The sequence below is a fragment of the Perca fluviatilis genome, chromosome 20, assembly GCF_010015445.1.
Source record: "Perca fluviatilis chromosome 20, GENO_Pfluv_1.0, whole genome shotgun sequence".
NCBI lineage: Eukaryota > Metazoa > Chordata > Actinopteri > Perciformes > Percidae > Perca > Perca fluviatilis.
The window spans coordinates 5,404,199-5,428,254 of NC_053131.1; the positions used below are offsets into that span (position 1 = coordinate 5,404,199).

Here is a 24,056-nt window from a genome sequence, read left to right on the forward strand (position 1 = left end):
TCACTGCTTTATGCTTTAATGTTTGGAAACCCTGGCTTGCTGGTTTGTCAGCAATTGTCGGCCTCAATACTGCCATGTCACATGGCGTAAATCAGCCGTACCAAACCCTCGTAGCACCTGCAAATAACTTTAGATTTCATTGCTGATGATTATGTCATGTAAAGACACGCCAGGAAAGTTGTTTATTGGGACGGCACTGCAGCTACTCAAATTTAATCGTCAGTCACTGATGAGCCAAGATTACCTTTCAATCATATGGTGGTTGAAAGCAAGCCGGATCATGCAGAATCAAACTAGTTTGCCCTGTTCTCTGGGAAGGAATCTCAAGACACAGCAAGGGTGTTTCTCTGCCTCCCATGAGATGAATAAAGCACTCACAGGGCAACTCTGCAGAGCTGCTTTTCCTCCCTGCTGGTATGGCCTGCTGCACAACTTAGGACAGATCAGTCACAGTGGACAAAACACCTGTGTGCTCTGGTTTCTGACCAGATATCAGCATGATGGATGTGGTTGCTGCAGACATTTGAGTTTTTTAATCGTAACTTTGTATGTTGTTACTTTACTCCCAAAGAGGTGTTCATTTTAGAACTTTGGAATAATTTAGCATTGATTGTGCAAGATATATTGCAGGCTGGAGGGCTCAGGAATTAGAGTCTAGGGAGAGAGTCTAGTCTAAACTTTCTGCAAAATGAAGAGTTTAAATTTGAGAAACGCTTCTGAAAATACATCTAAACATAGTGACTCTTACGATACGATACAACTTTTATTGTCAGCCAGGGCTGAAATTCTTTTTGCATCCCTGGGTAGCTCATATAAAAGAGGACATAGACATACATATAGACATAAATGAAGATGAATAACACCAAAGGACATTTATGAAACATTACCACAAATGACATAAACACCTAAGTAAGGAAACAAAGCATACATGTATAACAACAGAAAATGACATGAACATACACACAGACAAGGTCTTGGAGACTTACTTAACCCTGGATAAATATTGCATTGGATTTAATATAGCTGGTTTAACAATAGGATAGATTGATGTATATAATGCACAAAACTGAAACTAATAAACCTTAAAGGAACACACCGACTTATTGGGACTTCAGCTTATTCCCCGTATCCCCCAGAGTTAGATAAGTCCATACATACCCTTCTCATCTCTGAGCGTGTCGTAACTCTGTCTGGCACACCCACCGCTAGCCTAGTTTAGCACTGATCCTGGAGGTAACCGGCTCCAACTAGCCTACTGCTCCCAATAAGTGACAAAATAATGCCAACATTTTCCTATTTACATGTTGTAATTTATATAGTCACAGCCATCTTCTAACCGTATACAAACTGGGAACTATATTCTCAGAAGGTGAAGCACTGCTACTTGGAGTGATTAGCGTGCTCTGCTAAAGTGTCTCATGAGAAATGCCTTGATAAAATAATCAAAGGCAGTTGTGGTCTTGACGGGTCTTAAAATAAAATCCAGAGTCCCCTTTTTCTGAGATGAGACAAGACCAAGTAAAAATGCGGTCGAGTACTACAACATTGCCACTACTCAGGGAATTCTTTACACATTATATACATACCATAGACATTGCATTAAATAATATCTACTTTATCATTATGGCCTCAAACATCCCCATTTACAGCAGAAGATAAGTTATATTTCATGTTCTTATGAGTAAAAACAACAACGTTGTTGCCAAATCCAACCTCTATATGGGCTTGGTACTCTGCTGTGCACAGGCTTGCTTGAAGCACATTTTGGCACAACAGCTGCCATTATGTGTTGTGTCAAGTATCTCATGACTTGTGTTGGTGCCTTGTGGGAAAGCTTTTTGCTTTGCTCTTTTGGTTTATTGACTAATAGGCAAAGGCAAGTCATGTTTATTGTATATAGGACATTTTAGCAACAAGGCAATTCAATGTGCTTTTACATAAAACATTAAAGAGCAATCTAAATTAATTATTTGACGGGACAGGGAGCCAGTGAGACTTAAAGGGGTGATAGAATGCAAAACCGATTTTACCCTGTCATAGTTGAATGAGGACAGTTCGGTGGGTAAATAGGACATACATAGAAGCTCAAAATCCCATTGACACCCCTTTACTATGAAAATCTCATATTTTGAAACTGCCGCTGAAAACGCGCGAATCCCAACAAAGCTGGAAGTTGACGTCAACCTCCCAAAAACCGGAACCTTTGTCACAGCCATGGGTGTATTAAGAGAACGGTCACGCCCCAACAATTACATAGGCTACACAACTGACCTGAGATCAGGTAGTTTTCTGAATCTAGCTAGGTCACGCAGATCTCTGCTATTCCATTACAAAATTCACTTCTGAAACTTTTTTATGCGAGAAATCAACCATATAAAGCTCAAATATGGGCCGCTTTACGAAATGGATGGCTAATTGCAAATTTTCTCCGACTGTGTGTCAGAGTTTAGTGCCGGTGTTGGTGCTGCCTGGGTTGCTACATCGCCGCCCTGACCGCAGTGTCAGCGAGCTTGTTACGCCCGCAATCTTTTACCGCAGCCCGCAGGTTCCAGTTAATCTTATAATGGGTATGTGTGTTGAGTTATTTAAACAAACAATCGGGGAAATAAACGCCTCTTGTCCGCGAGTCTCATTGATAGAGCCGCGGTGAGATGGAGTCCATCAATGAGAGCTAGCTAGCCTCCTCCTAACTCTGACATTCACAAAAATACATTCAATTGAAATCCGAAATCGGACAAGTGTTAGCTAAGCTTTGTAAGACCTTGAGGAACCTGTAATATTCATGCCGTGACGAAATTCAAACTGTAAATATACTTTAGTTATGCGAAAGTGAGCAAGCTGCGATATTTCCCCATTGTAATGAATGGGACATATAGCAAGCAGCTGCTCGTCCTACAAAGATGCCTCGCGTTCATAAAAATGCCTTAAAATCAAATCAGACACAACGGTTAGCTTTATAAGACATTGGGGAATGATGTTATATAAGTGGCGTGACGAAATTCAAACCGTAAATATATTAGAGTTATGCCGGCAGCTGGCCGCGGAGCCCCGTAGTGCAGTATCCACAAAGGGTGACTTTGCGCTGGGTATGGAGCCCAGCAGGCTGCCGCTTTCTCGTCAGACTGTGTGGAGCTCCTAAAGTCCGACACGTCTTACCAAATTTGCAATTAGCCATCAATTTTTTTTTCTAATGTCTGCGTATGGCAAGTCGCTCAACCAATCAGCGCGCAGCTCATCTAAATATTCATGACCATACCATATTTGGAAGAAAAGCTCTTGTTACAAATAGGGCCAAAACACAGGGATGCATAAGGGCCAGTAAAATATCAACCAGGCCATTTTCAGCCCAACCAATGTTACATACCCCATTAGGAGACCATAAGGAACAGTGTGAAATACCCTATATAATCATTCTATCACCCCTTTAAAGCGTAACTCTCGCCAAAATGCATCCTAGGGTATTTTTGTGAATGTACGTGAGTCAAACTTTAGTTTAAAAGCATATTTAGGACCAAATCGCCACTTTTAAGATTCACCGTATTCTCGTTTTTGGGTCAAATGGCCTTTTGAATGGGAGAGCTAGGGGCACTCTCATGCTAGTCTAGGTGGTAGTGGCCGGAAAACAACAACCGCTGCGGTGAGTTGCTCAAACACTTTCTTTTTAGTAAATCTGTGTACACAAAGAATGTTGTCAATGCTTTCGTTCATGTGTAGAGTCCCTGGTGATACTTTGAGCATTGTTTCATGTTGTGTTGAGCCTTCTTAGTATTTCGAAAATAGTCAAAGTAATATTTTGAGACTAGCATAAAAGTGCCCCTAGCACTCCCATTCAAAAGGCCATTTGACCCAAAAACGAGAACATACGGTCAATCTTAAAAGTGGCTATTCGGTCCTAAATATGGTTTTAAACTAAAGTTTAACTCACGTACATTCACAAAAATACCCTAGGATGCATTTTGGCGAGAGTTACGCTTTAAATAGAAACATGTTTACAAAATTATAACACTTGTTTTGAGCACTAGATGGAGTAGGGCAGATATTTTACCTGTTGACATTTGTTTTGTCCTTTAACCTTTGGTTGCTACCTGTTCTGACTTCCTTGGTTACAGTTCGTCCAACTGGTACAGTATGTATTGGATCAAATAAACAAACAAAGTTGCAGTTGTTTCACACAGATTTCTATGTGAAGCCATGTTTGGGTATTCATTTGCAATCTAGTTTGTCTTGGCTGCCATAGATGATAAAATAACTAAGGCCACTGTTAGTGCCTCTGCTGTTTCTTATTTGACCTGTGCAATTGGACAATATTCAGCTTCTGTCTTTCTTCTATATTTTGACCTCAGTATGCAGATAAAACATAAAGCTATCCAGATACATATCTAAATCCAACTAAATAGCGCTGATCATGAAATGAACAACTAAGTTTAGCCTGAAATTGTTCATTTGGCCTCAGCCTATAACTGTATTTTTTGTCCTCGTTGCCAGGCGACACCTAATCAAAAGGCACAGGAAGTGACCTGCTGGCTGGTTCAGGCCTACGACGAGCTGCTAGAGGGATGGGACTCCACAGAGGGAGAGAGCTACTCCGAGAGATACCACGTAGGTTTCCAGCTTGTTCCTATCAGGACCCATTACGCCGAAACATTACTGCAGTTTTAAGTATCACTGCATAATTGGATTAGTAACTAATTCATATTATATTGTTACAACAGGCCAAAGATACATACTCAGCAACAATTGGCAGCCTCTGTCTCACACCAGTTGTATTGCAAATCCTATATTTTTCAAAATGGCTGTTGCTTTCAGTTATTAAGAGCTTACTGCTGCTTCTTCACTTTGCAGCATTCTCATATTTTTGTTACACAATGCCATATGTACCAGTTTTCCAATCTAATCCGAACAATATCCTGCTGGATTTTTCCTACAAAGTAAAGTGGATCCTTGAAAATTAGGCAATCTATCCCTTTTGCCTTTGAGTTAACCTTACAAGAGTGGCACTAAAGATGACATTTTCCATTCTTTAGGTATTTCAGACCTTCCTGGTGTCCTTTAATGAGCAGCGACGTCCCATCATGCCATTGTTGACAGCGATGAGACGAACCTCGAAACTGAGTGAGGAGCAGCAGTCCCTCAGAGAAGCGTGGGACACCCTCACTGAAAAGGTCAGTTCCACTTAAATCTCTTGCCCCATCCCAGCCTTTAAAAAAACTGTAAAGCCTGTTTGATATTGGTACAGTTTAACCTTTTTTAATGTGGTTTAGTTCGGTTAGAGAGTCCGCTTGCCTCGTCGAGCAAGTAAAAAAATTATACTTGCCCAAAGTCAATTTTTACTGGCCCTTAGTTAAATATTCTTTTTTTTTACTAGTGGTTATCAAATAACAACAAAGAGTAAATTGTTATAGTTGATATATGTGGAGGCTATTATAAAAACAATTTATCAAATCTAACTGCAATAATTAACTTACCGGAGAGACAGTGACTTTTATCTGTGATTTGTTTGACCGCATGCAGTTTTTAAAAACGATTGAAACTTTGGAAACAGGCAAGTGGGTTGTTTAAATTAATTTGCCCAACGGTGCGTTTTACTTGCCCCAGGCCATCAGGCAACCCTTATTGTTGAACCCTGCATGTACTGTATGCAACACTATACAGTCTAATCCTTTTAAAATATTTATATAAAATAATATGAGCCTGGCTTAATCCCTACTGCAGCATGTACTGTATGCATGCAACTATCAGTCCTTCCAGAAAAATGCAGAGTTTTTTTGTGATTGTTGCAGGCAAAAATCCTTGATTATGCGGCACGTTTTCTTAAAAAATGCGATGGGATATGCAGGATATTTATGCAATTTTATGCAATGAAATTGCGGGAACTTGCAAAAAATGCAGGAACTTGCAAAAATTGCGGGAACTTGCAAAAACTGCGGTTTGATGAAAAAGAGAAGAATAAGTGATTCCCCCAACACCCTGCTTTTTTTTTAACTTAATTTCCAAAAATATTTTACAGATATTCAGTCATTGCAATAAGTAAACAAATAAGATACAGAAATATATACAAATAATATAATATTAAAGTAAAAATAAAAGTAATAGTCTAAACAGAGGGAAATAAAAGATACAAAAGAGACAGACTTTCAAAAATCGTTAATAATATAGACAGCAGGAGCACTTAAACAAAGAAATTTGAGTAGACATCAGATATTAAGATAGCTTTCTGATACCATCTTAAGAGACTCAAAGTATATGTCAAATTCAACCTCCAACACCTGCTTTTCGATGATGTTCACGTTATGTTTCTTCATTTAGTTACGTGAATACAAAGTGTTGTTAGACATGAGTCTCCCAGCGCCCTTGGACGCAGTGGCTCACTGGCTGCTGAAAACAGAGAAGGCTCTGGCTGAGGAGGAGGGCGAGCCCCAGGACCACGGCCGAGCCGCTGACGACGCCAGGGAGAAACAGGAGCTCCTCAGGGTGAATATTTACTGCATCCAACCACTGAACTATACCACTTTATTTAGAAAGTGAAATAAACAATAATGCTGACTTAGTAAACTCGGCAGGGTTTTCTACTTTTAAGATATAAATAACCTGCATAAATAATCTGCAGACTAGCCCCTTTATTCTGAGTGTTCATTTGTTAACTCACTGTTCAGGAGAGCTTGCAAACGGAATACAAAAATTCATACAAACTGTTATCTAAGTTTGTTTTGGGGATAATGTTGATGCACTTACCTCTATTGATGATTCTGTAGTTTATTTAAACATCAGTATGCATGTGAATATGCTCACTGCTCAATGTTGTTGTAGGCCTGCCCGGAGGAGATGCCGCAGCATGTGAAGACCTTCCAGTCCTTCCAGAACTTAGATGAGTATGGAAACATGATGGTTCCAACTGACAAGATGGAGGAACTAAAGAGGAGGTGAGGGCTGACTGTGTTCATGTACGTGTGGTGTGCATGAAATCGAATGTACTGTACGGACAGTGCTTGAATTGATTACTTCCCTTAGCTAAATGTCCAAGTAAGGTATCTTATGTCATGACCTGGATATAACCATGGCTATTGTTTAAGCACAAGAAAAAATTATCTGAAACCATTACAACACACTACACAGTATCATTCTGTTGAAGGCTAATAATGAACAGTGTCAGATGTTTCAGTGAGGCAGACTTAATTTGATCCTGATACCAGAGAAGCAAAATTAACTTTAAGATCGTGGATTATGCCGGTGTATTTCAGGAATGTTGGCTATGAATCATGGAAATGTGAGATTTTCAGTGACATTTACAACATCATACATATGATTTCAGGTTTTAAGTTGTCCAACAGGGAGTTTGTTTGTGTCGGTTTCTCATTTTAATGATATTCACAACCTTAATTGTGGACGTCTTCACCAGGTTCACCAGTGTGAGAGTGACTGTTAAATACCACGGGATCAAGCTGGAGTACCGGGAGCACAAGCACACAGTTTTGGATCTGTTGGGGCAGATCAGGACCAAGCTGCGGCTCTGGAAGAGACCCTACATCTCCCCGGAGGCTGTCAGAGTGTTGCTGCAAGAATGGCATGTGAGTAGATTTGGCATCTTTGGAAAATCATTTCATTTACTTTGAGTGGTTTAAAAGAAGTGTTTCGAGGGGGCTTTACACATTATATATTACATTTTGGGTAAGAGGATTCTAATGCTAAGTTAATACTAAACATGATATAGCTAACAATAGCTTTAGTAAAGGATGCATTTAGAATGCAAATCATCTGACAATATACAGTTGAGACTGGCAGCTGAGTCTGTTATGCTATGAACTTGCCACTGTAAAGAGGAAAAACCCTTTAGATTTTGGTAACAGCATGGCTTTTCCTCTGGTGCTACTCTCTAGACAGGCTGACAACCAACAAATCTTTGCCCCACTAGTGGTTAAGGTCCAAGAATAACAGAGCTCTTCTCACCTTTCACCTCGCCATCCAAAGCTGTTGTTTCTACTGTGTAATGAGCAATTATGGTTGCTATGGACTTTTTATTTGTCCTGTTTTTTTTTTTAAACACAGGACGTGGTTAACACACAGGAGCTACCGTCTTTACTGGAAGCAGCTCTTCATAAGCTAAAGCAGGTTTCTGAGAAATATTCAAGAAAATCTGCCCTCGGTAAGTGTTCTACTGTAGGACAGTTTGTTGTTTGAAAGCCTTGGTGATCAGGCAAGTTCATGGATTCATTTTTGGATTGATTGAGTTTTTGATGGCTTTTTTTCTTTGCTCCTCAGCTGCAGATTACCACCAAGTCAGTCAGCAGGTGAAGCAGCTGGAGGAGGACACCGCCCAGGTTTTGGAAGAGGTGACCACAGCCAAGAGCACCCTGGGAAGGGTGCTCTTGGCCTGGGACTCCTACAGCGATGACCTCAGCTCCCTGCAGGCTTGGCTGGAGCAGGGCTCTTCAACACACAGCCATGGCCACAGACCTCTGGTATTATTAACACATACAATTATAAGAAAGGATATTTTGTAGAGTTCGTGGAAGGAGAACCACGCTTTATTGATTTTTTAAGATCACATTTTTATTGTTTTTTATATTTTTTATATTTTTGATATATTTGAACATACAGAACAGAAACACAATTGAACAAGAACAACAACCCTCTCCCACCCCCCACCCTCTACGGTCTCGAGGAAAGAAAAAGAAATAAACAAAAACAGGAATCAGGAATCACTTGCCTAGTCGCTTTCCTCTAATTCTTGTGATGCTGAGGTCATTAGGGACTGTTCGTTATTTATATAAAGGGCCACTGGAGGAGTTTTGGAACCTTTAGTAAAAATACTCCCTTCGCCAGTTTAAATATTCTATGACCCTCCAAAATAATTGCGAAAAGAGGCATGACCCTCCCCATCAATTTATGGATACCTTCTGTACTGCACTTGGTAAAGATGTGCAGATGCCACTTTTTTACAGCCATGACATACATGATTTAACCTCTGCATTCTGTTCTTATACATCACACTCCTCTGTTATGGTGTGGTGGCCATTTCAGTAGATTTACTCACTAACATAGTTGTGGAAACACAATAAGCATGGAAACTAAATGCACACTTCCTGCATTACTGCATTACTTCAAATACTAAGTTACTCATCTAGTAAACTAGTATTCACCTGAAATAAAACAATAAAACATTGAGACCATTCACCAAAGCATTCTGGGTAACAAATTCAACACACAAACTGGTTGCTGGTCATTGTATATTTTACATAGACTGTAACAGTCTATGATTTTTGAGCACATAGGTAAAGTTGCCAAAGCTGAACATTATATTCCAAAACATATATGTTTATTTTTAAAGCAGATTTTATATTACATTGTAACAATTTAACAATTTGCCCTTATGAAATCCAATCGCGGCATGGCTGTCTTGGAACACAATAGACAGACGGTGGCGGAATGCCCCGACACTTAAATTCAACTAAAATGTAACGGTGAACACTCAGTGTTGGACCTACAGTCTGTTGAGATGCCTCTCTAAATGCAGAAACCAGGCGCAATCACATAAAACATTAAGAAAAAAGATCTGTATTTTGAAAAAAAAGAAAAAAAATCCACAGCGATCAGTAGATCCACAAAAAGGTAAACGATACGGTGTATCCAGCAAGTCTTACGCGCGTCACATTCACCAGCCAGCTCCAAACAGGTGAACTTCGCCGTTTAAACAAAGTGGAATAAACGTATACAAGTCCAAATCTACACAAAACATTCAATCAATTAGTAAGCTGACATCAGATGTATATACATGGCATTTAGGAAACATTTATTGCAACCTTGGCACGGCAAGATTTGCAGACATAGTGCAAGAGTAATTTTCGTTTTTTTACGTCCTGCTGCTCCAATCGTCAGCCAGGTAGGCTAATATTTTTTTGTACTAAAGCAGTATATGAAATCACATTTATTACCTACCACCATTTAGTTGTTCTGTGTTATTTAAAATATTTATAAAATATCTGGGGTCTCATTTATAAACGTAAGTAAATGGGAATAAGATTACTCTAATATTTTCTAGTAGTACTTGTATTGAGTGATAACTGTTCCATAAACACCTCCAACTCAAATCTTAAATAAAAATGTGTTTATTTAATCGGCGCTGTCTCACCGTCACATTGTCCGCTACGGAGCGCAGGAGGAGGAGGCCCGACTCCATGGAATACAGGATAGCATCAAATACCCTAGCATTAGATAATGGCAGAACACAGTGTAAATAACTAAATATCTGTCTTTAAAACTGTGCATATATCATGAAATGTCAAAGTCTGGAAATACAGACGTTAAGCTCTGGCGCAATCGTTACCCTTAATGTCCTCGTTATCAGTCCGAACTTTAATACTGTTTGTGACAAAACCTGCATGAAGAAAAGTGTGTTTGCCTATTACACTTTATTTCGTCTTCAAATTGTATCTCGGGGTGGGGGATACCACTAGTTGATGCTGTGTTGGCAAGGTGTTAACAATCACAAATTGTTGTAAACATATAAATGCTGTGTAATGCTGAATGATGGCCCTGCAGGAGGCCTACGCTAATGGAAGAATCAGGAGAAAAGAGACTTCAGGGACCATGATGATGACTAACTAATATGCCGATTTAGATTTTCTAAAGCTGAGCTCTTGGACTATGTACTGAATTGGGTCCAGTAGAGGGCAACGCGCCGAAACCGTGCCATCCCGGTCCAAATACAGGTCCTCGCCACTTCTGGGGGAAACCAGCTGTTTCCAGAGGGAAATGTCAGACAGCTAAGCGTTTTTTTAAATAAATATTATATATAATTTCAATCCTTTCAGTTAAAGTGATGGTTCGGAGTAATTTCACCCTAGGGTCCTTTGCACCATGACCTCGAGCCAAACACCCCCCCAGAAGCTTTTTTCACCTGGGTCTAACATTGGGAGAGTTAGCGTAGAGTAGCGTTAGCCGCTGAATAGCTTAGCGCAGAGGCTAATGGATCCGAAGTGTCTCTTAACATTATCCCACTAATAATGCCCGAAATGATACCAAAGGTCTACACTAGTATATATAGGTTATGCACTCATAAAACGATGGATTGTAAAGTTTGTAAGTACACCAGAAGGTTATGTAAATAACACTTGCCTGCTGGCTTCTGCTCTCTGCTGCTGTTGTTGCTGCTGTAAGACGAGTGCTCAGGGACATCTACAAATTACAACACCGAAAAGAGATGCAACAAAATATATTTTTAATTTAACTTATTTTTTAAAAGTAAGTGCTGTAGTATAACTAGCAAGAGACAAGTAATAATTGAGGTAAAGTTTGGAGACATTACCTTATTTAATCATTAAATTAATAAATATTTTTGTTGCATCTCTTTCCGGTGTTGTAATTTGTAGATGTTGCCAAGCCTTACTGCCCGGTAGTAACAGCAGCAGCAGCGCAGCAGAGAGCAGAAGCCAGCAGGCAAGTGTTATTTACACAAACTTCTGGTGTACTTTACAACTACAATCCATCGTTTATGATCATAACCTATTTGTACTACTGTAGACGTTTGGTATCATTCGAGCTAGTGGGGTAATGTTAAAGAGACACCGGTCCGCATCGGGCTAAGCTATTCAGCTGATAACGCTACGCTACATAACGCCTCAATGTTCGCAAATTAAAGCTTCTGGGGTGCTTGGCTCGATATCATGGTGCAAAAGGGCCCAAGGCAAAATTCCACCCATCACTTTAACTGAAAGGATTGAAAGCTCAGCCATCTTCAAAATTGAAACGCATACGTGTCTCGAGTACCCTACCGGATTTGTAGCAAAGGTTGAACTTTTAACTCTGAGCAAGGTGTGACAAAAACATAAAAAATAAAATAAATCCCCTAACCCTCTGAGACCGCAGACCCCCTCCCATAGTTGTAAGATACGTGATCACATCAAACGCAGTTTTCTCAAAACTCCAGCTCAAAACTACACCTCCTGTCTTAAGTAACAGGTTAATTGAAACAGGTTAGTGAATTCTTATGTTAAACATGAACAATATTATAAACACCTTCAAACAATTTCTGGACTAAGCTGTGTGAAAAACAGACTAATCTAGTTGGAGCAATAAGCAGACTATGAGCTGAACAGACCGTATCCGTCATGTTCTTTCAGTCTAGCTTAATTTTGTTAACAAACATAAACTGTGAACTGACCAGCCAGCATTTATCATGTATTTTCAGTCTGGTTAAGTGTCCCTTTTAAAGCTCGGCTCCGAAACTTACATACAGTATCCTTAGGATTACCAGTCAGTATTTATCATGTACCTTCAGTCTGGTTAAGTGTCCCTTTAATATGAAGGTAAATATGGTGCAAAACGTGAGAGCTTGTAGAATACAATGTGAGAACTTGCAGAACAAAAAAATTTAACTTGTATGTTAAAATTTGCACTTGTAAAATAAAAATTTGCACTTGTAAAATAAAAATTTGCACTTGTAAAATAAAAATGTGCACTTGTAAAATAAAAATTTGCACTTGTAAAATAAAAATTTGCACTTGTAAAATTATTCACATTTGAAGTCACAAAGAAAAAAACATGAGAGCTTGTAAAAAATCTGAACTTGTAAATTGGAATTTGCACTTGTAGAAAAAATATTCACAAATGTGTAGATTGATATTTGCATGAACACAATGACAGCTGCAAACTTGTAATGCAACATTTACTCATGTACTTTTTTTTACTCAGGTTGATTTTCCATCACAACCACAACTCAGTGATTACAACCTCCGAATCTGTCACTGTATGGGCTCTCCCACAAAGAAGCCGAGATCTAGCGCCTCGACTTTTTCAACACTTGTTGCGGTACATTTGGTGCAAAACTAATTTGTACCTGTGGACTTAGGCTGTGGAGCTCTGATCCAACAGAACGGGGAAAGCAGGGTTTCTATCGCCAGATGAGGGACAACTCTGTCCGGCTTATTTAGCTATGTCGCATGGAAGCCTGGTTGAATAGCAAGCTAGCGTTAGCTAACTAACCAACCAGCCTGATTCTAAATAAATACCTTTTAATTATCTTAACACTTTTTAACAGTCAAACTGAAACACTGGCGGTGAGCTCCAGGTCCTGCAGACGGACCGTCACCAGCGGATTATCGGCCAGCGAAGCAACATCGCTATTATTGCCAGAAAGCCCGCTGCCGACCTCGACCTGCAGTCGAGAGCTCCAGCGGACACAGAGAGCCCCGCACCGGTAGCATCGGCACATCCCCGCCATGACCACAGCTTGCTTTGCTGATGTTGTGCCTCACTGCCAATCATTACACCCGCGGGCAGCAACAATAGCTTCTGCAGAATTACATCCACCTCGCGGGCAGCAGCAATTATTTTTGCCGAATAATGCGTCATCTCTTAACCCTCGTTGCTGCCGAGATTTGCACCCAGGTAGCAAGGAAATGATAGTCTGATAAAACATTGATGTCTCTAAACGTTGTAAAATTATAATCATCATTGATGAACATGACAAAGGAATGTATATAGCCTACATTTTAATTAAACAGTAGCTACTTTGCCTTATAAAATCATTATTTCCCCTTATGGATGGAAGTCTTGGCAGGGATGCAGCACTTGGCACGTGTTACCCGCTGATGACGGTCCGTCTGCGGCTGCAGGACCTGGAGCTCACCGCCAGTGTTTCAGTTTGACTGTTAAAGTGTTTAGATAACTAAAAGGTATTTATTTAGAAGCTGGTTAGTTAGCTAACGCGGCTTGCTATTCCACCACACTAGCGGTGAGCTGCTACCGGGCGCGGGGCTCTCCGTGTCCGCGGGCTCCGACTGCAGGTTCGAGGTCGGCGAAGCTTTCTGGCAATAATAGCGATGTTGCTCCGGCTGGCCGATACCCGCTGGTGACGGTCCGTCTGCAGGACCTGGCGCGTCCCCGCCAGTGTTTCACTTTGACTGTTAAAAAGGTTAAGATAATTAAAAGGTATTTATTTAGAATCAGGCTGGTTGGTTAGTTAGCTAAGACTAGCTTGCTATTCAACCAGGCTTCCATGCGACATAGCTAAATAAGCCGGACAGAGTTGTCCCTCATCTGGCGATAGAAACCCTGCTTTCCCCGTTCTGTTGGATCAGAGCTCCACAGCCTAAGTCCACAGGTACAAATTAGTTTTGCACCAAATGTATCGCAACAAGTGTTGCAAAAGTCGAGGCGCAGATTCGCCTCTTTGTGATGCGGAAGGCCGCATACAGTGACAGATTCGAGAGGTTGTAATCACTGAGTTGTGGTTGTGATGGAAAATCAACCTGAGTAAAAAAAAAAAGTACATGAGTAAATGTTGCATTACAAGTTTGCAGCTGTCATTGTGTTCATGCAAATATCAATCTACACATTTGTGAATATTTTTTCTACAAGTGCAAATTTCAATTTACAAGTTCAGATTTTTTTTACAAGCTCTCATGTTTTTTTTCTTTTTGTGACTTCAAATGTGAATAATTTTTACAAGTGCAAATTTTTATTTTACAAGTGCAAATTTTTATTTTACAAGTGCACATTTTTATTTTACAAGTGCAAATTTTTATTTTACAAGTGCAAGTGCAAATTTTTATTTTACAAGTGCAAATTTTAACATACAAGTTAAATTTTTTTGTTCTGCAAGTTCTCACATTGTATTCTACAAGCTCTCACGTTTTGCACCATATTTACCTTCATACTTTAAAGCTTGGCTTCAAAATTTACATACAGTATCCTTAGGATTACCAGCCAGTATTTATCATGTACCTTCAGTCTGGTGAAGTGTCCCTTTAAAGCTTAGTTATGAAACTTTCATAACGCATCCTCAGGATATATCATGTTCCCTTTTTTCAGCCTGATTAAGTGTCCTCAAAAATATCTTGTAGACTGAGTAGCCAGCATTCATCATTCCTTACATTCTGATTAGGTGTCCCTCCAACGGTTGGTTTCACAACTTACACACAGCGTCCTCCAGTCAAACTCGGCCCAAATACCGTTAGTCCACAGGTGCTGAGTCCTCCAGTTGCGGCCCCCGGTATCGAATCAAAGTCCCACGGTCGCTCTCCGGTTCCTTGCGGCGCGGGAGGGTCCGCGCCTCTTCCTCCTCTTGTAATTCCAGCCAGAAAACACCGGGCTCCACACCTGCAGCGAAGGCGAACTCTCTCCCCCCGCGGGTTGTTCCCAGGGCAGCGCGGCAGATGAACGAGTCCGAGTTGCGTCCAGCGTGCAGTGCCAGTTCGTGTTGTATCTCTTCAGGCAGCCGAAGCCGCTGGATCTTGAGTCAGACTGGTTCAGCTCACATACCATGCTTTCCTGCTTCTCAGGTTCTGCCCCGATGTGTTGCTGCGAGGCATTAATTTCGACCAGCACTTCCTTCACTACGCTGCAGATCACTGATTTAAGCACACTTAACTGCTTCTCCAAGACCCGGTTGATTAATTGCTCCACATTAGAGAACGTGTTCACATTAGCCACCACTCCATTAGCCGCAGACATGCTAGCGAATTTCTCCAAACGAGTAGACAGCCCAGGCGACAACGAGACCCGCTCTTTCGTGCCTGCAGGCGTTTCACCGAGTCACCATGACAACAGACAAAACGATTTGGCGTCGAAGAAAAAGTAATAGACCTGGTTATTTAATGAAATACGGAGGCGAGTGTAGGAGCTCAGTTTCTCGCAAACATAGTGGCCAGTAGCTAGTTGCTTTTGCCTTTTTCCCTGGGCTAATTCCTCCAGAGCAGTTCTGTATGTAGACTAGGGTGACCCCGAATATTTGATGCTTTGATCGAAGGAGCCTGATTTGACTGCCAATCTCACAGTCAAATCTTCGCAAATGTGTTATGAAATGAGGATCATGCCATTTTGGCTATATGTCTGACTCTACATAGAACTACCTGTTTTCTCCTAATAAGTTAATATACAGCCTATTATGATATAAAATCATATAATGCTGTTAATAAAAATGTGCAAAGAAAGAAGCTTTTAATAAATCTTTTTTAAAGTGCGTGAATGAATCCAACCGCCCCATGACAGATTTAAGTTTCACTTTCCATGATTCGTGACCCATGGAGGAGCATCTTGGCGGCAGGGATTTAAACCTTTAACTGAAAATCTCTGGGAAAAGAAAATCTAAAGTGTGGGTGCACTTTGAAATAGTAAAAGATGATCCAAAGTAAGATGCAAGTTGTAAGCCACTGCCCAATACAGGAGCACAGCTGTGATCCAGTGCGCAGCCCACGGCATGACCCCGCCCCAATGATAACCAAATCCACAGCGATATACGCAATGAGGCAACACTTGGGTTTGTGCGCTGCAGGACAGCAGACTTTGTGCGCTCTGTGCACTCCTCTTCTCGTTACAGGGGGTGCGTGTCAGCTGCTGACTGCTTTGAGTGACGCGCGAGTGAGCGCTCCAAACCTCTTTCAATTAATCTTCTACAACCCTGCAACACTTATATAATAACAAGATGGTCTTTTTATGTCTATGTCCTAATTGGTTGCATGTTTTCATACTAAAGGAGCTTTATACACAACCTTATCAAGGCTGAATATTTAATCACTGTAATCAGCCCCCCCAGCGTCTATTAAGGAGCCTGCTAATATGTCACCATCAACATTTTAAAATTGCCTACCCTTGCAGACATGCATCTTTCTGCACACATTTATTTGTCTCCTCCCTGTTGATTATCATTGCTATGTTCATGGTTTTGTTAAGGTGACGTCTGAGTCTCTGGCTGAGTGGGGCTCCAGACAGGCCCACCTGAACGAGGTGGGTAACTTCCTGATGGAGGCAGCAGACCCTCAGACCAGCAGGAGCCTTGCAGAGGAGCTGCGCAGACTCAACATGCGCTGGGCTGAGTTCAACAAGAGAAACACATTCGTAAGTAACAGAAAAAAAAACAAAACTGGTGTTAGATGATTTGTTGTCAATTAATTTACTGTCAGTGGATTAACCAGTATATTTCTGGAACATAAAAGTAATGCAGATCATATGTTTAATATAGCATGTACCATATCGTCCGCTATATGTTTAACTTTCTGCCGGGCTAATTCCTTATCAGGGCGAGTGGCTTTGTTGCTAAATGTTGGCCTAGTTTTTTCTTGTTTATTTACTGTCAGGTGACTGTAGGGAGTTTGGTGACTTAATGTCTCAGACCTTTGGAATTAAAGCTATGCTTGTACCATTGTTATAATTATTCCCACACTGTGTTAAGGAGTGGCTTTGAGTTTGAAAGTTGTACTCCACCTTTTACTTTTTGTGTGGAGGCAATTATAATTGCAAGGCTTTTAAAGTCTGCAATTACAGTGTATTGTCATACGGCTTTTTTATTTCTTAATTTGCATATTGGACAGGTGTTGTTGTTAAAAATCAGACTATTGTATTATGTCCACTGTGATATTAAAGTCCATTAAAATGCTGGTATAAGACCCTTTAAATAAACAAGTGTGCTATGGTTCTATCTTAGATAGCAAGCTTCTGTTTGTCTTGTAATTTACCTGTTAGTTAACCTCTTTATTTGTGCTTTTTTCAGGACAGCACAGCTGAGCCAAGTGCTGACATCCAGACCAGACCCCAGGACATCCAAGCTCTGATCAGAGAGGCCACTCTCGTTCTAAAAGAGCCTCTGGAGACCATGGCAGGCCCCTTACGCACCTACAGAAAAAGATTACAGGTAGGACTAATGGTTGGATAAATAACACCTTGACAGGGCGGAGTAGAGTCATAGCTGTTCTTAACTATTAATGTCTGACTGTCACTTAGCCCTGAGCAGATAAATATCATATGGACAATTTTAGAGCATTTGGACAAAGTCTGGTGTCTCGCTTGCCACATAGCCATGTACCTCTGAAATGTTTATACGACTCATATTTGTTCAAAATCATTTTATTAGTAGATTAAGTCAGTGACAACCTCCTGCGAACAATGGAACTGTTCAGAAAATTACTACATCATTATATCTACCAAATCAACGTTATCAATGAGACTGTTTTTTTTTTAAGATCAATTGTTTATTATTTTTTCATATTAAAGATACAGAACAGACAAACATACTTGAACAAGAACAACCACCCACTCCCACCCTCCACCCTCCGTGGTCTTGAGGAAAAGAAAAGAAAAAACAAAACAAACAATTAAACAAAAACAGAAATCACACCTTGCCTAGTCGCTGTCCTCTACTTCTTGTGATGCTGAGGTCATTATGACTGATACTTGTGCTGCTGCGTTTTTCCATAGGTCTATAGTCGATGACTTGGCTTTGTTAATCCTTGCTGTAGAGAGCTCATATCCAGGGTCTAGAAAATACGCCATTCACCAAATGACGAGCAGGATGAGTTTGACGAATGCAACCCATGGCAGCTGATTGGACGATCGCGTCACATGGGTCTTGCTGCTCCCGAATTTCAAAACAGACTTTAATGGCGGCTCGTTCAGAATACAATGTCGTAATTTACGAAAATAGTTCACCGAAACGTGTTTCTGAAAACATTTTAAGCGAGAAATAGGCCATGCACTTGCTGAATCTGTCTTCATTTCAGATCGACAAAGGTCAGTTTAAAAGATTTTCGTCAGATTTTGAGAGACACCGAGCCGTCCGCTCCTCAAGTGGAGTGGGGTGCTGCTGCTGCTGCAGGTCACGTCACATGCAGAAATGTCAAGTGGGAGAGAGGCTGCCCGGAGTTGGAGGATGCGCCAGCGTCGTTTATAGTCTGGTGTGTTGTGTGGGAAAATTTTGGATTTCACGTTACCTATGATGAAATAAAACAATATATAGAACTGCCACTGTCTTTGGCAGTTCTATATATTAGCATATTGAATGCAACATGCATTCAATATGCTAATTTTAGCTATATATCATATGCTGAAGTATATTCTGGAGTGTTACAGCTTAAAAGAAAAAATAACAAGAACCGTACAGAACAGAAAACCGTGACCCTAAAACCGTGATACGAACCGAACTGTGGGTTTTGTGAACCGTACCACCCCTATCATTAAGTAACAAAACAATCGGGTCAGTAGGAATTCGACATCCTATCACATCAGATATTATTGATGTTGTTTTATTCTAAAACTCATGCACCTGTTCACACTCTCAGACCATATGCAGGAAAGTTCAGGTTGGCAGAACGTGAAATAGGGAGTAGGAATGACTTTAGAGACATATCTCTTCTGAGGCATCCAATATGTCCTATGGCATATGTTGAAGTGGATCTGCTGGTGATTTGGGTTCTTGGAACAGTGGGAAATGTTGTTCCAAACTGTCTCCCAATTAATTACGTTCCCCTCCGAGCTCAACTCTCGCTCCCATTTCTTTAGTATTGGGAGTTCTCCTACGGATACTTGCATCAGTTTAGCATAAATCCTGGACACTAATCCTCTCGCAAGAAAATCAACAAGCCATTTAATGATTGGCTGGGTCTCAAGACTTCCCCATGCTACTCCATAACATTTTAGAGCTGACCTTAAACAAAGATAAAGGAAGAAGGATGTCCTAGGGATCTCAAAGCTAGCTCTCAGGTCCTCAAAACTCAACATACCTTCCCCATTGAATAACTGGTCTAGAGTATAAATACCTCTGTCACTCCACTGGTTACAAACAAAAGGTTTGTTACCAGACATTAAGTATATGTTGTGCCAAATTGGGGTGTTCAAATGCGACTTATTGGTGTAGCGTAGTTGCTCCTCCACCTGTTTAAAGTTGGTCAATGTGTTGGTGATAATAGGGCCATAGGCTAGCATACACTTTTTTGGACACACACCTGCAAAGGCAAGGTCTTGCAGTCTTAGACTTCCGGTGAGGTTTTGCTCTATTTCTCTCTATGGAACTGTAGATGAGGGGTCTATCCACACTCTGAGGGCTCGGAGCTGAAAGGCTCTGTGGTACACTTTAAGGTTGTGTTTGTGGTACATTGCATGGTTGAGTATTTTAGCCTAGGTTGTGTATTATTCCAGATATACTGCCGGATTACGGTATCAAGTTTCTTCCTGAAATTTATTGGTGGGGGTACTTGAAATTCACACGAGGAACTATGTTCATTTTAACAACAGCAATCCTGGAACGTAGCGATGCCGCCACCGCAGACCAATTAGCCAGATCCCTTTGAACACTACTGACTCCGGATTTCCACTGGATGCATAACGGCTGCGGACCGGCTGCGCTGTGTGTCCGCTGCGTGCTCCGCCGTCCGTCAATACCCACTAGGTCCGGATTTGTTGCGGCATGGCTACGGCCATGTCTGACAGCTGTAGTCACGAGGACCCACAAGTTCGCAAATTCAGGTAGAATAGAACCACAAAATCAACAACAGTTTGTTTCCATCCAGATGAGTAGAGGGGAAACAACTCTGTGCTGTGTTTTCAAGGTGTAGTGCAGGGAAATATGATCCGCCGTGAGCACGGTGTATTTTATTTTGAAAATTAACCGGATGTTTATTTAGTTTCTGTGCTCGACTTCCTGTCCCGCACCATCTGCCGTGTGCTGCGGATTTCTCCGGCATCCGGCAAAAATAGAAGCTCTGCATATCTGCTGCGGAGGGCTGCGGACTGCCGGAGCTGGGACGCAGTTGAAACAAAGCCGTTCTGCAGTCAGTGGAAATACACACATTGAATTTAATGGAAACCTAATGACTCCGCCGCCGTTCCAGAGCCTTTCTGCAGTCATTACGCAGCCGGTGGAAATTGGGGGTTAGTATAATTTCATAGTTGTCCTGGACAACTCGCTGTAGCGATGCGTGAATGGTGATGCCCAAATATGTAATTTTGCTTTGGGTTGGAATTGTATCACTAATAGCTGATGTCACCTGTTTAGATTAGATTTAATCCAATTGATTTTATAGCCGGAGATTGAGCCAAATTCGTTAAAGATCTTAAGAATTTTTGGAACAGAGTCCTCAAGGTCACATATGTACAGCAAAATATCATCTAATGATATTGAGTTGTTATTGGATTTAATCTGGACTTTACAGATTTTATTTTGCCTTATGGCCTGGGGTTCAAAAGAGTTCGCTAATGTTATGGGAAATAGCGCGTATCCCTGTCGCGATCCCCGCGCGATGGGGAATGGCTGTGGAGTGGGTGAGTGTGGAAAAAATTGTGTAATCCTTGCTAGTAGGATTGTAAATTCTCCATATATCTGTAACATGGTGGGATTCCACAACTGCATTGAACATGTCACTAGATAAAGAAGAAACTTTGAAATATTTATTTTGTAGACGATTTACATCTCTTTTACGTAAATGTGATTCTTGAATAAGCGCCACGTCTATGTTTTTCCTTCTTAAATAGTCCAGGAATTTAGCTCGTTTGATCGGTCCGTTTAGCCCCCGGATGTTAACAGAAAGGATTGAAAGTTCAGCCATCTTTAAAATGTACACGTATATATGTTTCGAGTACCCTACCGGAATTCACTGATAAATTTGTAGCAAAGGGTGAGCAGTTAGATCTTAGCACTGTGTGGTGAAAACACAAAAAATTAAATAAATCCCCTAGCCCTCTGAGACCGCAGACCCCCTTCCCTCTCTGTAGGATACGTGACCACATCAAATGCAGCTCGCACAAAAACTCCAGCTCAAAACTGCCCCTCCTGTCTAAAGTCACAGGTTAACTGAAACAGGTCTAATGCTTTCCTATGTTAAACATGAACAATGTTACAAAAAAACAACAACTTAAAACTAAGTCCCAACCATCTATTAAGTTCTGAAATAAACTGTATAAAATACAAATCAGCCATGTAGGAGTAGTAGACAGATTATAAAATGCAGTCTGCTCCTTATAACTCGGCTCCCAAGCTCATACATTATAGTTTCGACTAGCTATTACGCTCTGAAATAGACTGTGTGGGAAACAAACCATGTAAGAGTAGTAAATATAGGTTATAAGATAAGTGTTTATCATGTTCTTTCAGTCTAATCAAAATTTCTCCCCAGCTTGACTCCCAAACTCAACCACCACGTTCCAACCAGCTACCAGTTTCTGGAGTAGGCTGTTTAAATTGTGCAGTCTGTGTCCGTCATGTTTTCAGCCTCCTCAAACATTCCTTTAAAGTCAGATTGCCAAACTTACATGCAATGTTCTTGGTTAAACTTGCACAGTGTTCCAGATACGCTAATCCACAGTCATCGGATCTGCCCGCTCAGCTTCCCGCATCAGACAAGAGGTCCCCACGCCATCCTCCGGGCCCAATGAAAGCTCCCGGTCCGGTCGCGAAGCGCCCGGCACGGAGGCCATGTCCCCCTTCTTCATATCCAAATCCCGATAGAGCCTGTCCGCTTCCTCGGGTGCAGTGAATGTGAGCGTTCTCCCTCCGTGGTTTATTCTCAGAAGTGCCGGATAAATAAGAAAGTTTGGGATGCCTTTAGCATGCAGCTTACGCTGCACTCTTGGCGCCGTTGGACAGTGAAAGCGCTGTAGTCAGGCTTAAAGCACAGCGTTGCGTTGGAATCACGAATCAGGCCTTCCTCCTGTGCCTGTCTCGCCCCCTAAATAATTGCCTGAAGATCCTGGTATCTCAGACACCTTAGAATCAGCGTGCGTGTTGTTGCACCCTTGCCGTAGATTCTGTGTGCCCTGTCAATTTCAATGGTAGCCCCGTTCCGTAAGCAGGGGATCCATTTTGGCAACTGTTTTTGCAAAAATCCAACTGGGTCATCTTTTTCGATGCCCTCTTTCAGTCCAATGATGCAAACGTTCTCGATCTGTCTTCCAGTTCAGCCAACTTCAACTCAAATTTCCTCTGGTCATCAATGCAGGCTTTCAACATGTTTCTCACCTGTCTGCTGTCCTTCTGCGCCTCGTCTAGTCCTTGTAGCCGTCGCCACGTTAGCAGAGTTGGCAGAATTCTTTGCTCGGTTAAACTGCAGCGGGGTCTGCTTTTTTGCTCCTGCAGGCATTCTGCTAAGTTACCGTGGTGACAAATTAAACGGTTGACGTCGAATAAAAAAGAATAGACTTGGTTTTCAATGAAAATGCGGAGATGGAGCGAGGAGCTTTAGCCTTGAGCAGCCATGCAAGTCATCGGTCACATGATCTCCCATCAATGAGATTTTTTGATAACGGAGTTTAATGATTACATGTGAAACAGCACTCTGGTCAGATTCAGAAATAACAGATCTTAGGATGCAGCCATTAGCAGAACAGAGTATTCATTTTATACACTTATGAGAATAGAACTTTGAATGACCAGATACGTCTCGAGAATTGACTGTTTGCTTTCTTTTCTTCAGCTCTTAATGAGGAAAATAAAAGAAGTTGATCTTGAGGCTCTGGCTCCCTCCCAAGAATGCCCAGCGGATCAGTTACAGAAACTGAAGCTTGCTATACCTGAAGTAAGAATGATCGCTTTTCTTGAAAATACTTCCTTCATACAGCTGTGTTTAAAGCATTCAAGTCTTTATGTTTTGTTCCCCTGTATATCACATTTTGTCACTAAATAGCCACAGCTACCATCTATGAATATACAGTATGTACTCTAAGTTTATCCGTTCATTACCATCTGTTCCCTTAATGTCACCAGGTGATGCAGACCTTGTTTGAGGCAGAACATGTGTGTACAGAGTTGCAGCACAGTGTATCGGGTCTGGACAGCCGCCTGGCTGAACTCCTGCACTGGGAGACTGAGGCCCGGGAGCTCTACCAGCTGCTGAGGGCCGCAGAGCGACAAAAACAGCGGGGCCAGGACCCACGAGCCAGGGTAAGATACATAGAATACAAAGGCTGTTCTGCTGTAATTGTCTATGTAAATGCGTTTACTCTGAAACAGTCAAAGCTCCAGTGACAACCTAATTGTTCTTTCATAACGAACCCCTTATCTGGAATTGAGGAACGCTGATGGTTGCACCATTTATCCCTCCAGGTCCTGATTTCCCGTGGTCTACAGCTGGAGGGCCAGGTGGTCACAGAGGAGCAGGACCTGCAGGTGATGGTGATGACAACTCAGAAGAACTCTCCTATCCAGTACCTCCACGCCTCCGCCATGCAGGACCGCGTGCGAGCCGCTGTTGCACAGTCACAGGTCACTTTTCTTTTACGTAAATTGAATGATCAAGCCAGTGCGTTTTGCATGATCTGTACTTGAGAAAGTAGGAAACGGGAAGAGCACTGCAGAA

At 41.5% G+C, this 24,056-nt stretch overlaps 1 protein-coding gene across 1 annotated transcript in view; it reads left to right on the forward strand.

The window, feature by feature from the left end:
- Positions 1-24,056, forward strand: part of LOC120548886 — a 193,550-nt gene that overhangs the window by 27,201 nt on the left and 142,293 nt on the right. The window contains exons 9-20 of the mRNA XM_039785398.1: positions 4,486-4,599; positions 5,025-5,162; positions 6,307-6,471; positions 6,808-6,920; positions 7,397-7,565; positions 8,044-8,140; positions 8,257-8,456; positions 16,669-16,833; positions 17,486-17,626; positions 23,175-23,276; positions 23,465-23,641; positions 23,804-23,962. Coding sequence (XP_039641332.1) covers positions 4,486-4,599; positions 5,025-5,162; positions 6,307-6,471; positions 6,808-6,920; positions 7,397-7,565; positions 8,044-8,140; positions 8,257-8,456; positions 16,669-16,833; positions 17,486-17,626; positions 23,175-23,276; positions 23,465-23,641; positions 23,804-23,962 — 1,740 coding nt within the window. The remainder of the gene's footprint in view (positions 1-4,485; positions 4,600-5,024; positions 5,163-6,306; positions 6,472-6,807; positions 6,921-7,396; positions 7,566-8,043; positions 8,141-8,256; positions 8,457-16,668; positions 16,834-17,485; positions 17,627-23,174; positions 23,277-23,464; positions 23,642-23,803; positions 23,963-24,056) is intronic.